Here is a 16332-nt window from a genome sequence, read left to right as displayed (position 1 = left end):
AGTGGAAATTTGCAACACCCTTAAATTTTGTTTCAATTCTTTCAGTGTTTCTTCAAGTAGCAATTCCATTTTTACAGGAAGTCTTTTAGTATAGAATGATCTTGGGTTGGAATGTGCGAAAAATGTCATCTGAGAGTTATATCTCTTCTTTAGATTCTGTCCATCTCTGTAATGACAGATACCTAATTGAAAACTGTGAAATACAGGAATTTATCTCATTTTTTTTCAAATAGCTCCATATTTGCTTTGTTTAGATAAATATCAAATATCCTCCAGTTTAGAGGAGTGTTTTGATTTTCATCCAGATAACTAGTTTCATATAAAAATATTTTGGAATTTTAAGATTTTTTCCCTTCCTTGTTTTCTTGTGCAAAGGTTTTAAGCTAGATGTCTCATATATACCAGTTTTACTATCGTGTGCATAAATGCACAAAAATTATAAAGAGTTTTCTGATCCCTTGTCTCCACTGGGTAGAATTAGCCACTTCATCCTCTACTCCTCACTACAGACAGTACAATCACAGTTTGTCTTAAAATCAGATTTCTCTATGAGTCTGTAAGCTTTTGGGCAGAAACCTTGCCTCTTTTAATCCCCAGGATCTTACACTGTACCTGGCACATAGTAGGCCCTCAGTTTGTTGGATAATTGGTAATTAGTCCAAATTTTCTACAGTATCTCAAAATATACAGCTTTCATATTCATCTCTATATGTAGTTCTTCCGATATACAGAATTATAGTGCATTTCAGATGTAGTTTAAAGTAGGTGATGTAATAAAGTTTATATATAAAAATTGCGTTTGGAAAATTTTCGAATGAGTTAGTCATTTCTCTTACTATTTAATATAGGCAGCATATGTATCATTTGAAGTTTCTTTGGTTATTTTAATATATTATGCCTAAAAATCAAGGCAATTATAAGAAAATATTCACTTTTCTTTGGCCACGCCCCGCGGCTCATGGGACCTTAGTTCCCCGACCGGGATCCAACCTGTGCCCCCTGCAGTGGAAGCATGGAGTCCTAACCCTTGGACTGGCGGAGAATTCCCCTGAAAATATTCACTTTAGAGGGCAAAATTTATGAACCCATGTAATACAGACCAAAATGTTGCATATAAATATATAGGCTTTCCTTACATATTACTTTCTCTTAATCTTTTTTTTAATAAATTTATTTATTTATTTATTATTTATTTATTTATTTTTGGCTGTTTGGGTCTTCATTGTTGTGCATGGGCTTTCTCTAGCTGCTGCGAGTGGAGGCTACTCTTCGTTGCGGTGCACGGGATTCTCATTGTGGTGGCTTCTCTTGTTGGGTAGCACAGACTCTAGGCGTGCAGGCTTCAGTAGCTGTGGCTCGTGGGCTCTAGAGCACAGGCTCAGTAGTTGTGGCGCACGGGCTGTAGGCGTGCAGGCTTCAGTAGTTGTGGCACACGGGTTTAGTTGCTCCGCGGCATGTGGGACCTTCCCAGACCAGGGCTCGAACCCGTGTCCCCTGAATTGGCAGGTTGATTCTTAACCAGTGCGCCACCAGGGAAGCCCTCTTATTCCTTTTTAAGCATATATGATTATATATGCATCTGAAAAGGAATAAGAGAAAGTAATAAGTACACTTATAGTTTTTAAGTATATTTTTCAATAGATAATGATTGTTCAAAATTCAAAAGGTACAAAAGGGTATACAAAAAGAAAGTAGTTCTCTCTGCCAAAACTGTGCCCAGCCAAACTTGGATATCCTTTCAGAAACACTCTGTACATATACAAGCAAATATATATAAACATATGCATATATAGTCACATATATGTATTTATATATGTATTAACAGTAACACTGGCACAGCCACAAACATCATTATGCATGCTATTTTTTTGTCACTTAATATATCCTGGCTTTTTTTCCCTTTTTATATTAATATTCATCTTTTTGTTTATTTTTAACTAGACGTTTGGAGGAGAAAGAAGATATACTTGAACCCTTTAAGAAAGCTTGAAATGTCTTTATGTGCAGAATTGACATATATCTTGTCAAACAATAAAATGACAGCTACAAGAATGTTTCACCATCTAGACCAGAGCTATTCAATAGAAAGATGATATGAGCCACATATGTAATTTTAAATAATCTAGTAGCCATATGAGAAAAAGTAAAAAGAAACAGATAAACTTAATTTTAATAATACATTTTATTTAACACAATATGTCCATAATGTTATGATTGCAACATGCAATCAATAGAAGCAATTATTAATGAGATTTTGCATCTGTTCTTCTTAGTCTTTGAAATTCAGTGTGTATTTTGCACTGACACCACATCTCAATCTGAACTAGCCATATTGCAAGTGCCCAATAGCCAGATTTGGCTGGTAGCTACTGTATTGGACAGTGCAGCTCTAGACCTTCTCACTTACCAATGGTTTTAACTGGATATAATTTCTGCATAGAAATTTTTTTTTTTTAAGGTGACACATGTTTAGGTTTTCTTTTAAAATGAAACATCGGACCAAATGCTTGCTATTACAAATTGATTCTGCTTCGTCTGTCTCTGGTAGCAATATTCTTTTTTTTTTTTTTTTTTTAGCAATATTCTTTTAAACATTATAGATACATATTAAATGTTTGTATACCTTTCTCTATACATCTCCTTTATTTGTTTACTAGGTCTCCTTGCCAGTATAAGAATTTAATTCCTATTGTTCAGATATCCTAGGAAACCATACTTCTTAAATATTCTTAAAATAATAAAACAACTTAATGATTTTTTAAATTGGTGTAATCAAGCTTGTAAAACGTCTATGTTATTTATTCAAAGCAGGGAGAGCCTGGAAAATGTTTACAATGCATCCTGCCAATTTTAAATGGCAGAGTTTAATGACACCGTATATAGACTGAAAACACATCAGACTCTTCCAAGGTGGGTTCTGTGTGTTTTCCCATTTCCAAGATAAAAGAAAAGATAAAGACAACACTAAGTAAACCATTCTATGGTACAGATTGGAGCCACTCAGTAAATAATGCAATGATTAATGTAACGTTTAATGACCACAGTTCTATCAGCATCTTTATTTTGTTTTATTTTTGGGTTTGTCTTCTACTCCCTCCTCTGTCAGGTATACTATACAGAACTTGCATTTTCTTAAAAGATTTCATATTCAAAGCCTGAGCACTGTAAGCACAATAAACTACGATAAAATGATGGAATTATTTAATTACTGAGGGATCAACATGAAAACCAACACTGCAGCAGTAATGTGCTTATTAAATTAGATTATGTTTTCAATCCATGTTGACTCTTTTAATATAACTATGTCATATAACTCTTTTAGTATAACTATGCTTTGAAGTCTTTTAAGTTTTATTAAAATTTTAATAAACCCATGGAAATTAAAATTTTTAAACTAAGATCCTCAAGGAAAAAAAACTACAATCTTTCTCTAATATATCCATTAAGTGAAAGAAAATATACTTATTTGATGTTCTTAATTGTTACATATTTAGGGCAAAAGTGATCACATCATGCTTGTGTCCACTAGAGTCCACCCATGTGGTGAAGAGAGAGGCCTCCAGAAGGGGGCTGAATCTGGAGGGATGATGGGGAGGCACAGGTGGGCTGAGACACACAGGAGGCACAGGACGTTGCAGGCAATAACTACCTTCCTCCCTTGACCCTGCCCAAATGATACTTCTGGCTCACTAAAAAGTATCGAAAGGCAGGTAGAAAACTCGAAAGAGTCAGGCGCCTAGATCATAGCTTCTGATTCAGACTCACTGAAGTGACCAATCTCTGCCACCAAAAGACAAACTAGTCCGAACACTGAATTTTAAAATTGCATGTTATCCCACCACCTTCTACCTGTTCATGCCCCCCACCCTCAAGTCAGAGAACAGCCTTTATTCCACCAAACTGCAGTCGATTACTTACCTACAGCACTTAACCCTTAGTTTCTTTGGTATCCTTTGTGCCAGGGAGTAAGGTGGTACAACCGTCTGCCGTTGGCATGGCCCTGCCTTCAGATCCCAAAGCCTCCCCATGCAAAGAAGAGGTTTAGTACTCTGTTGTGATGGGCAGCTGGGGGCTCTCCCTCATTGTATTCCAGGGGAAATGGCCATCAGCTATGCTATACTCCTCACACTATTTAATCCAACTTGCTGGCACTAGTCTATTGAATTCTACTGTTTGTCCTCACTATAACTACATAACGACCTCTATTATAAAAATGCTCTGATTATAAGCATTCCCTGGGATGTTATATTCAAACTGCAGCTTTCAAAGTGACGTCTTTTATCTACAAGGAATACTAAGAAAAACATAATTTAAAAAGCCACAGTAGGGGCTTCCCTGGTGGCGCAGTGGCTAAGAGTCCACCTGCCGATGCAGGGGACACGGGTTCGTGCACCGGTCCGGGAAGATCCCACATGCTGCAGAGCGGCTAGGCGCATGAGCCATGGCCGCTGAGCCTGCGCATCCAGAGCCTGTGCTCCGCAACGGGAGAGGCTACAACAGTGAGAGGCCCGCGTACCGCAAAAAAAAAAAAAAAAAAAAAAAGCCACAGTAGAAACCTGGGGAAGCCAATCTTTAGGTTAACAGCTGTAGGCTCTCCTCTGCATTTATAAGGACATGTGGATAGCTATAGTGAAGGAATACTGAAGGAGCTCTCTCAACTCTGAGTCTCTCTGATTCAACGAATATAAATTATTCTCTCCATGACTAGGACTGGAGTTCATTGTGTACAATCCATGTTTCTAAATACACTTGTAAGTAAATATATTAAAATATCTCAGCACCATATAGTATAGTTTCCATCAAGAAAAAGTAAAATTCCCAAAAGAGCAAACTTTTTTTTTTTTTTTTTTTTTTTTTTTTTGGACAATTTAAAGTGTCTATGTGTTATAAACCGACTGTACAAGTCGGGAAAGAGCAGAGTTCCAGAATTCATGCTGAATTCTTGCAGTGTGCTAATACTTTGCTTTCCTTCCCCAAACCGATGAGGTTCAATTTCCAAAAGTATACCTATATCATTACACTGGATATGGGGGCCACTGATTTCATTGAGAAATGCTTCTCTGGTACCCATCAACATGGCAGCCAACCAGACTCTTCTGAGGCATATTAACAGTTTGGGGGTGGCCTTTGTACACGCTAAACCTGGCTTCAGTGGCTCTCCTGGGCTGTTAGCGAGTTGGGCAGGGTCTGAAGAAGCAGCCGAGTTCTGGCTGGGAGCCAATGATGAGTAATTCTGATGCTCACAGGAAGCCTATGCTTGCTACTTCCTATTCCTTTGTTTTCAATTATGTAGTGAAAATGTAGTTCCTTACACTTATACCTAGACTACTTAAAGTGACCTAGGCGTTGAACCTATGCAGCTAATCAACCAGAAAGATGCACAGTGCTCTGTACTCATTACACAACAGTGAAGCTTCCTGCCACCCTCTTATTTTCTTCTCGCACAGCTGTGTGTCGCTTCTTCCACACATCCTTCTCTTTAGTCATCTGGTGATGCTTGTTTGACTTTCTTGGCTGTTTCCCAGTGTATTATGCCTGAAAGGTATGAGAGGAAAAAAAAAAGCACAACTCAAAATGGTTGACTTTATTGCTTTCTATTGTTTACTAAAAAAGTAAAGTCATAAAGATGTCATATAACCATTAATTTCATTGTCACCTCTCAGCCAAAAAAAAAGTTATTGATATACTCTCCATATCACAAATTTAAAGTTTTTGTGAACGGTATCTGTAAAAGCCAAGTTTGTTTTGGCTATGCTCATTACTGGACTCTGGAGATTTTCTCCCTCCTTTCCTTCCTCCCTCCCTTCCTTCCTTCCTTCCTTCCTTATGTTTTTTTTTTTGTGTGTGTGTGGTTTTTTGGTGCATACATTATTTTTATGTCAGTTTAGTGTGTCCAGTTCACAAATCAAGTCTCCTTTTTGGGGACTGCTTCTTGAGCTGGGCCTGTCAATGTGACCGCAGTTGTCAGTGAATGTTCTCGAGAGTTGGACTAGATTAGATTGTTACTCTTAAAATAATTATTTAAAAGAAACTAATATAACTTCAAATATTTGCATTTATATGATTTAAAATTTTATATGAAAATATATACATTTATTTTGCAAGATAATGATTTAGAGCAGGACAATCATTTTAATTAAACCTGCTTTTGGTGGATATAAAATTCGTACTTTTTTTAGCTGAAGAAGATATACTTTCCTCATGTTAAGGACTTTTCTGCTGCTCTGATGCTGTTCATCTACTACATTTTTGCTCTAAACTGAGCCTTACCTCCCAATTCTTCATTGCACTTAAGATTTTGTCTTATTAGCAATGGAAAATCAGTCTATGATCAGTTTGGGTCATAAGAACTGAAATTAGAAATTTAGAGTAGGAAGAGGTACCCTATATGGATGCTGCTTAGTTCATGTTAAATACCTATTTCTGGCTTTCCAGGCAGTCCCAGCTCCACCTCTATTCATAGGATCCTGTAAAAACAAAAAACAAACAAACAAAAAAGTATACTAGAGTCATTTACTCTGAGTAGGTATTTATGGAATAAGCCATTATGACAGTAGAATCAGTTAAACATAAATTTTTTTCTCTTTTTATGCACTACTTGACATCAAAAGCAAAAAGAGGTAAGTCGGCTATAAACCTGAGTGAACCTTATTTTCTTTAATAGATTTATTTCTGAAGAGCTTTGCTTGAATTAAATTTCTACAAATCAAATACTTTTACATTAGGAAGCTTGTTATTGTAAATCTTCATTCTTTTCTTTGAGAACTGAATAAGCACCTTCTGTAAACTTGTATTTTAAAAATATTTAATATTTAAATATATTGCTTTTCCTTTAACCAAGTTATACATATGGTTTAATTTTCTTGTGAGGAATTTTGGTTTAGTTTTGGGGTTTCTGAGTTGTCTCCCCTCCCCAAAATATGGATTACATGTTATAAGTATTTCTTCTTTTCTTAAAAAAAAAAAAAAGCCAAGAAACAAGTGACGTTGGTGATAGTCTATAATTTTCAGATCCATCGCTTTACAGAAGAGGATGCCCTGAACCTCTCAGGATATTTTCTAGTTTTGATTTTTTTTGAAATGACTATATATATATATATTAAATAAGCAAATCAAACACATTTCACTGAGTGGTGTCTCAAATATTTTTCTTGTTTGGGATGTATTTTCACTTGATCTTTTTAGAAGGTTCTTGTTTGTAGTTTAACTTATTTCTCTTTTGTTTCTTTTTGATGGTGAATTAATTCTGACATTCAAAGGTATAGCTGGTCTTCATCTGATACATGCTATATTGACATTGTTTAATGAGAACAGACCATCATACCATCCTGAGTTAACTTTGTGCCAGCTGACATTGTTCTTGGGAAGGTCATTTCAGAACAAAACATTATTTTCTAAAAGGTACTTAATTGGTGTAAGAATCTGGCAACAAAATGTACTTTTACCTCTTGGTGCCACTGTATTTAATTACCCTCTTCCCCTGTATCTTCCATGTCTTCCTACATAGGCTGTTAATTACACACATGCTCATGGTTTAATTGTAAGTTGTCGAGAAGCAGAAAGTTGATACTGCAGGGTATTTTTATATTTCTCTTTTGCAAGGTTTGAAATAAATATAGACTTTTTAATATTGCTTTGTTTTATCAGCTAGTCATATGATATTCCTCAGGACAGCAAATGGAAAGCTGGGTGAAAGTTTTTGTCTGATCCATAATCACTGAAAAGTCTACAAATGCTCCTGCTCGTTAGCAAGACATGCTCTGATTCTACATTGTGGAAGACAGTTTTAATGCTTGTCCCCAAAGTATGATAAACTATGCACAGTTGTCATTTATATGAAGGCAGAGCCAGATGTTTTTAAAGATTTGTCACCAAGTCATATTTTTGCATTGTCTATCCTGAAATTTTTTTATGTGTTTCAACAATTCTGTCTGCATCGTTCCCTGGAAATTTTTAATGAATAATGATTGTCTCTGACTATAAAGGATATAAATAAATGATGGGATTTGCTGTGTTAAACACTGATGTTAAGTTAAGGCTGAAGTGTCTGGTGACATAAATTAGCAGATTACATCCCCAAGTAGCTGGAAATTGTTATTGTCTTATCTGTGGGTACTTTCAGAGAAACTCATGTGATATGTTTGGCAAAAAGGGATGAGGTAGCAACTCTATGTGTTAATTATAAAATGCTAAAAGTTTTTCACAGCTAACCATTTTTACTAGTGCCAATGTACCATTAAATTCATCATTACGTTTTTGAAAATATTTCAGCTTTTCCTAACTACTGTTTATATTCATGCAAATGTTTCTATCTCATTATTTTCTTTATATAATGTTCCTATCTTAAAATTTTTCTTAAATTCTCTACTGTATATGTCTGTTTTTTCCGTTTATGTGTATAGGCATCCATAGGTCTACTTAAGTGTTCAAGTTATTACTGCGAGGAGAATGTATTTTGATGCTTCTTTCCATTAACTCTTCTGTTAATTCACTAACACACTATTAGTCATTTTGTAGATTTAGTGAGGAATAATTTAGTATTGATGTTATTTGGCATATTTTAAATAATGGCAATTATAATTATTTTCAAGATTTATACATCAAAGTCTTAAAATTATTGAAGAATAATCAATCACCTGATAATCCTAAATTAACTTTAAAATCTTTATCAGAGGGCTTCCCTGGTGGCGCAGTGGTTGAGAGTCCGCCTGCCGATGCAGGGGACACAGGTTCGTGCCCCGGTCCGGGAAGATCCCACATGCCGCGGAGCGGCTGGGCCCGTGAGCCATGGCCGCTGAGCCTGCGCATCCGGAGCCTGTGCTCCGCAACGGGAGAGGCCACAACAGTGAGAGGCCCGCGTACCGCAAAAAAAAAAAAAAAAAAAAAAAAAAAAAAAATATTTATCAGAGAGTATTTTCTCTTTCTTATTCCTTTTGTTAGGAAGATATTGTTATGATGACAGGAATGTCTAAATTGTACTCTTTCTGCCTCAAGTGGATCCCTCACACAATGACATTAATAATGTAACTAATAAACAAGTCTAATGATCCTTTAGGGACGGCAAAGTCAGTATATTAGCAGGTTTTTTGTATCACATACAAATTCCCGAAGGAAACCACTGTGGGGAAACAAAGAATTATAAGGCAGTGTCCTCTCTGCTGTCAACTGCATAGCGTGACTGAGGAATTTAGATACACTGCAAGAAACGCAGTGGTCAAAAGCTGTGTATGAGAAATGCTGAAGGAGAGGAGATAAGTGCTAACCGAGTTTAGGGGAAGCAGACACTTCCTTCTTGGGTGGTCAGGAGTAAAGACTGAAACTTGTTAGTTCTGAATACTCCAAGAGAAGAGAAGAGCATTTTAGATGAACGTAATAATAGGAGCAAAGACTTGTTGAAATGATCTTATTATATGGTCTATTTGGTCTTTTTAATTTCATTGTTGTTAATTGCAAGGACTTTGTTTCTTGAAGCTGAAAATGTCAAGGTCATCTTGACTCCTCCCTTTAGCGCTCATGTCTTATCGATGACCAGTTCCTGTTCACAGATGTGAAAGAGGATGCTTTCACAAACATCCTCTCACCTGATCTGCAAGATTTATATTTAATGTCCTCACTTAACAGAAAAGCTGAGACTCAGAATGGTGAAGTCACTTCTTCAATGTCCCTCAGCTACTGGTTGGTGGAGCAGGGATCAAAACATTAAGATCTCTCTGATGGACCTAAATCTTATGCTGACATGGAGGAAAGTTGAAGAGCACAGAAGAAAGAGAATAGAGAATAATGAGGAAGGCAAAGAGACCATAAAAAAATTGCTGCAGAAGCATCGTTGGCAAATGAAGGAAATTGTGATGTACCCATTATCCAGTCCCATGAATTATTGTGTAAAACCCTCACTTAAGCCCTGAGTGTGTGCATAAGTATGTCAGTAATTAATTGTGGAGAGCACCTTTGTGCTATTATCCACAAATATTCAGAATTTCTGAGTTGGGAAACAAAAAAATGTTATGCAATTTTTCTATCTCCACCTCAGTGCATAGTACATAAAAATGTATATTTTATACTAACATAATTACTCAAATTTCACATTCTATTGTCAATTTGGTTTCTTCCAAGACTGATTTGACTACTTTAACTTCACTCTAAAATGATTTTTGCCAAAAAGAAAGTCTGCTGAAATTCGAGTACAGATTTTCAGTTAGAATTTGTGCTTCTGTATTCCTTTTCCAGTGGGTTTCCTTAAATTAAAACATATTTATTTATTTCAACCCTTGGCCTGCTTAGAGTTGAGAAGAATCAAGGTCATAGTTATCACATTTTCTGATTTGAGAGAGAAAATAAAAGGAAGAGGAAGTTAATATGGTAGATGACAGAATAGAATCTAAAAGATGCATCAGGTAGGAAGAGGTGAAACATTTTAGAGATTAACATAATGTTAAAAGTATATAAAATAGGGCTTCCCTGGTGGCGCAGTGGTTGAGAGTCTGCCTGCCGATGCAGGGGACACGGGTTCGTGCCCCGGTCTGGGAAGATCCCACATGCCGCGGAGCGGCTGGGCCCGTGAGCCATGGCCACTGAGCCTGCGCGTCCGGACCCTGTGTTCCGCAACGGGAGAGGCCACAACAGTGAGCGGCCCGCGTACCGCAAAAAAAAAAAAAAAAAAAAAAAAAAAGGATATAAAATATTGCACTGAAATTCCAGACACCGTAAGTACAGGATGGAGGAAACATGACTTGACAGCACCATCTTTAAGCAAAGTAAGCCCATATGAGATAGCAGTGTGATGTGGCTGCCCAAAAATGCCACGCAGGCTTCTGCTCTTTTAGTAGAATCAGGATGTCTCAGATGAGCAGGACTCTGCCAGCCCTGTCCAGCTGCCACATCTTATCACTCATGGTTTCCTCTCTGAGCACCTCATTTTTAGAAGGTTGTACACAAACTGGAGTATGGTTAGAGAGCAAAGATGTGGGTGTGAGAGGTTGAGATCATGTCCTGTGAGGAAGAACTTGGATTATTTGGCCTGAGGAAAACTCAGGGGACAGAAATCGTTTTCATGGGAACGTGTGAAGCACTTGATGGAGTTTATGGTCATGAAGGAAGGAGATGTGGTATGGAAAATAAGACATCACGAAATGGTTAGGATGCATTAGTTCTCAGGTCAGGAAAACCAGGGACTGGGGTGCAGGCCATTCTGTAAAAGACTGTTAGCCACAGAGAGCTGCTGCTCTGCCCTCCTCAGAACATCCAGGCACCAAAGAAGCCACCCCTGCAGCAGCACACTGTCCTCATCACTCCCTCCACTGCCATCTGAGCCATGTGTGAAGCCCAAAACATAGAAGTGTTCCTGCCCCGCCCCATGAGGCTCTCCCCCCATCCCGATCAGTCACCAGTGGGCCCATGCAGTCACTAAGGCACTGACTTTTAGAAAATGGGCTAGTTTTCTAAATTGCATTGAAAAGTTTAAAAATAGTAGATGCCTGAGGAAAAACCATATGACAAGACTTTCTCTTCCTGCCAATGAAATTCATTAATTTCAGCCACCTCTTCATAGAAACTGGATATTATCCCCATTCCTGCACCTTTTATCATGCTTTGTGTTTTTGAGGTGACTAGTTGCCTTCAAATTATGGTCAGCTGTCTGATGAAGTTCTTACGTTTCTTTGACAATATGTGTCTGATAGTTTCTAGAGGTAGCTGGCGTCAATTCGAGAGACAAACAGAGTAGTGAGTAGAAAATAGGCCTTAGCATTGGAAAAGTTTAACTTTAAATCTTTGCTCTGCTACTTCTTAGCTGGTGATCATGTATTAACTTAATCAGTGAATGTTTGCGGAGACCGTACTGTGATGCCAAGCTCTGTATTTGTTTTTGGTGGGAGAGATCATGAAAAATGTCAAAGAAAAAACTAGTCTCAGAATACATGAGATTTTAATATAGCCCCATAGATCAAAAATACTTATTTTCCTTATGATAGGAATAGTGCAAATAACGACTCCAGAGTGTTGCTGAGACTTAAAACTAATATAAAGTTCCTAGGAGAAATTACATCATGTTGATTCACCAAATAATTTCCTTCCTTCTTTCTCACCAGATAATTTCCTTCCTTCTTTCTCCCCTTTTCTACCTTCCTTTCTACTGGAGGCCTTTGTTTAAGGAGGAATGTCAAATAAGTTCCTGTGTATACCAGGACATATAGATGTGTTAAACAATAATATCCCTTATTCACCTCTGCCCTTGAGGCACTAACAGTCTCTTGAGTTCTGTGACATTTCTCAGGCCTATGGCCTCATAATATAAATGTACAGTGTTATCTAATTCAGTTCTGAGCGTTTCAAGTAAACACTTTAATTTTATAAAATATTTTATTACTATTAGTAGAGGCCATAAAGAGTTTATAGTTGCTAAGAAGTTCTTTTGCTAATTTGCTCATTTGTTTTCTAGGTGTACAACCTAGATGTCACAACCTCCAGGAAGCACTTTCTGACTACTTAGATTAGTGAATTGTTTCTGCTCTGAGATCCCTACATTTCCCTATCATGGGAAGCATTGCAGTGAGGTGTCTTAAAATCTAATTCAGCCCTTGGATCATACAATCCTGGATTCAAATTCCAGCTCCACCTCTTAGTGAACTTTGGCAAGTTACTTAACCTAGGTCCCCCTTTCCTCATTCACAAATTGGGATTAATAAAGCAAGGTTAAAGGAGAGCACACATAGTAAGTGCCTGCACAGTGCCTGGCACATGGTGAGAAGTGAATGAGTGCTCAGTGCTCCCACCACCACATCTCATCATCATCACCATTACCATCATCATCACCATGACACTTTGTTGAATATGCTTGTCTTTCTCAATTGACCAGGGACCATGTCTTCTGTTTTCCTTTTATCTCTACCACCTCACACAGTTTTAGACACATAATTGGAGTTTAGTAACTTGCTTGCTGAATGGTTGAAACAAATTCTGGTGGCCCCAGATGACAGCAGTGGCTTCTGGTGTTCTGAGATGCCTCCTCCTTAAGTCACATACTTCTCATCTTTTATGCCCTCAAAAGCAATGAGATGAGGCCTAGTTCCTTCAAGAATGAGTCTACCAGAGTAGATCCTACAAAGAACAGGTAAGATCATGTAAAGCCCACAGCATCTCATAGCTGGAAGGGACTTTCTCAATCTCTCAACCCACCCCTTTCATTTTACAAAGTACCTGCTAAATACACATGGGTTAGCCAAGTCCATGACTGGAAGACTGTTGATCACAGAAGAGGAATTTAGAAGACAATTGAGTCAGAGCGATTAGCTATTTTTCAATTTTCTTTTTTTTTTACTCTTTCACCATCTTATCTATGGAATTTGTTTTTATTCTTTAAGGATAACACCTAGCTAAGTACTTATAAATAATAAATGCAAAGTAATAATAATAATTAACCAGAGGTGATATAACTAAAGAGGGAAAAACTGATATTCACTACAAATGTAAGAAATATCCACCACATATTAAACACTTCATTAAGAGAGTCCATTGTGGTCCTGCTCACCTGTTTTCTAAATTTCATCACAAAGCATATTTCAAATGAACAATAATCTGTGACTACATTAGCAAAAAGAAAAAAAAATCTAATGTGAGAGATGGAAAAGAATTTAGACCATCTAAAAACTCTAATTACTCTAATTCTGGGGCTTGCCATTCCACAGAGGTCAGAACTTTGCTATAGAACAGCTTTATTTATACCTTCCTGGCAATAGGAAAGACAGGCCAGATTCCCAAGTGTTCACATTCATTTGTATTCATTACATTTACTCAAATATAACAGAAGAGGGCAGCACACATCTGGTTAACTTAAACATGTCTGGTGGCCACATCAAAATAGTTGTCTAAATTTGTCCAACAATTCCTAAATTATCCCTTAGCACATCCGTTGAAAAAGGTGAAAAGAGCATAAAGGAATTCATCCTTTAAGACTCCTGAGTTTCTACAAAAGGGAATCATTGAGCTAATCAAGCTGCAAAGTGGAAAAACAAAGACTTAAATAAAAAATAGAAAGTATTCTCCAAAGCTAAGAAAATGGAAATATTTTTTACATTTGAAAGACTTTTACTGAGTATGATAATCTGAACACCAGTTACTCAACGAATCAGATCTTGCTCCTATTAAAAAACAATAATTAATAAGTTACTCTGCAACAAAGACCACCTTATAAAAGGGTCTCTGTCTTCAGTGATGTTCTCTTGAATGAACTTAAATCAAGCCTATCTTATATTCTACTTTGCATCACAGACAACTTTAGTGTGTTTGCAATGTCTTATACAAAAGCATGAGCAATTTTCATGAATTTTGGTATTCTGGAGTTATACAAGCAGGTTTTGTTACAATAGAGAACATGTTGGCTTTAGAACAAGTGATGCTTAGATACAAGCCTTTGAACATAAATTTCAGTAGAGGCTCATTAATTCGACTTTAAATCCAGAATTTGTGGTAACTTGGCTTAAATATTACATATATAACATATAGGGAAAGAGGTTTGCTAAGCAAATACATAGTCTAAGCAGTTAGCAAGAGGAAATGCTGCAATTATTTAAGAATAATTGAATTTTTAATTCTAATTTTAACTTTTTGCAAAATCTTTTTTGCAGAAATATAATGTATGCATTTCTAACTAGCTTCGCAGATGATCCTAGTACATCAGCCTGATACCAGTAAACAGACTGCTCTTTGATTATTTTAGAACACCCAGCACATGGTCTTTCTTGGAGTAGATGAGTAACATAACTGATCAGCTAAAGCCTGAACTTTTACTAGCTAGTGCTTTGTCAACCTAGTGTGAGCTATATTGTATGACTTCTTTTTTTTTTTATTGTATGATTTTAAAATGACAAAAGTAGATTTCCCATTCAGGTTAGCTTTCTCAGTCAGTTGCTGACAATTTAATATATATAAAATAAACATTCTAAGATTTCTAACAATTCTTGCTTTTGATAAATAAAACCTATTTTCAGAAAACTGTAAAGATGATTTCCTTCTCTAATATCCTACTATTAATCATGGAAAAGTTTGTATTGCATGCTTTTCTCAATGTACCTATGGGATTGACAATATGCTGGTGTGTCCAACAATGCGTACCATTTTGGAATAGCAAATCTAACTGCTGAGCAAGTAATTACCATCATGTTCAGGTTCAGAACTTGAAGATCTTTCATTATGTTAATAGATCCCTTATTTTTAGATGTAGCTAAATAACAAATATGAATGGCCACGTATGTCCTAAGGTACTTGAGAACTCTCAGGACTAATTTTGTGTCACTAATTTTTAAATACTGTATTTAATTAAGGAAAAAGCCTTGTCTTTTCTATTGGCATCATTCAGGGGAAAAAAAAAAAGCTTAATCCAGATGTTTCTATGTGAATGCACATTCCTCACTAAATCTCTCAGGCAGCTGCTTAAGTTATTGTTACTAACACGTTGCTCTGTTGTCTCTTCGTATACGTGTCTAATTTATCAGTTTCTTATAGATTGTCAGCAGCCTGCTGCCTCCGTACCGCCACAGCGCTCACAACTAGCCGGGGGGCAAGACTGCCCGACTCTCAGGTAAATTCTGATGTCCTCACTCTTCCCACCCAGTTGCACATCAGTTCCATAGACCCCCAAGCTCTCCTTTCCCACATCATGACTGCCTATACATAATTATACTTGCCACATTTTATTTCAATTATGGGCTACACAGACACATACTGGACTCCTGAAGTCCACACATGCCCACTGAAAATGCAAGAGAGCTAGAGTTCATTTTACTGGCCACTGGCACGTAGCCTAAGGCGGCCTTCAGCTCCCCTGTGTGGGTAAATACTTGGTTAGCCCAGCGTTTCATTACCGTCCAAAATATAAAACCTGGAATTGCTTGTCTTTTGTCCTCAGAATATATTTCCCAGGCAAACAATTAGGAAGGATATAAAGCATATCTGATGTCTGTTCCAAGACAACTTTATGAAAGTGTCTCTGTTTTCTGTCCACTCAGTACCCTCAATGAAACTGAAATAGAAAGGTAGAGAAAACCTTGAAATTGGCATTCAAAAAAAGAATATTTGCAGTGATAGTGCCTTTTATGTAAGATTAACTGAAGAATTTTAAAGGTAGGTCTACATACTCCCTGGATGCTCAACTGGAGAGTTTGCTAAACAATTTCTTTTCCAGTGAAAGCTTTGCAAATCCGTTATGAACTTACCTTTATGGTAAATTCCACAGGCGAACTTCCACACATCATCAGAGCACCCCATCAGGACCTAATCATTTTCTTGAAATCCTTCATCTCCAGTTATTTGGCCTCCAACGGTGTCTAGTTTTTATAG

At 37.0% G+C, this 16332-nt stretch overlaps 1 protein-coding gene across 2 annotated transcripts in view; it reads left to right on the top strand.

Annotated features, from left to right (window-relative positions):
• The window catches only part of BICD1 (BICD cargo adaptor 1), a 213136-nt gene that overhangs the window by 187955 nt on the left and 8849 nt on the right, over nucleotides 1-16332 (top strand). For both annotated transcript variants that reach the window (XM_032646745.1, XM_032646742.1), the window contains one exon: nucleotides 15499-15574. In XM_032646745.1, coding sequence (XP_032502636.1) covers nucleotides 15499-15574 — 76 coding nt within the window. The remainder of the gene's footprint in view (nucleotides 1-15498; nucleotides 15575-16332) is intronic.

Source organism: Phocoena sinus, chromosome 10 (assembly GCF_008692025.1).
Source record: "Phocoena sinus isolate mPhoSin1 chromosome 10, mPhoSin1.pri, whole genome shotgun sequence".
NCBI lineage: Eukaryota > Metazoa > Chordata > Mammalia > Artiodactyla > Phocoenidae > Phocoena > Phocoena sinus.
Note: the sequence above shows the minus strand (reverse complement) of the source record. Positions and strands in the feature narration are given on the sequence as shown.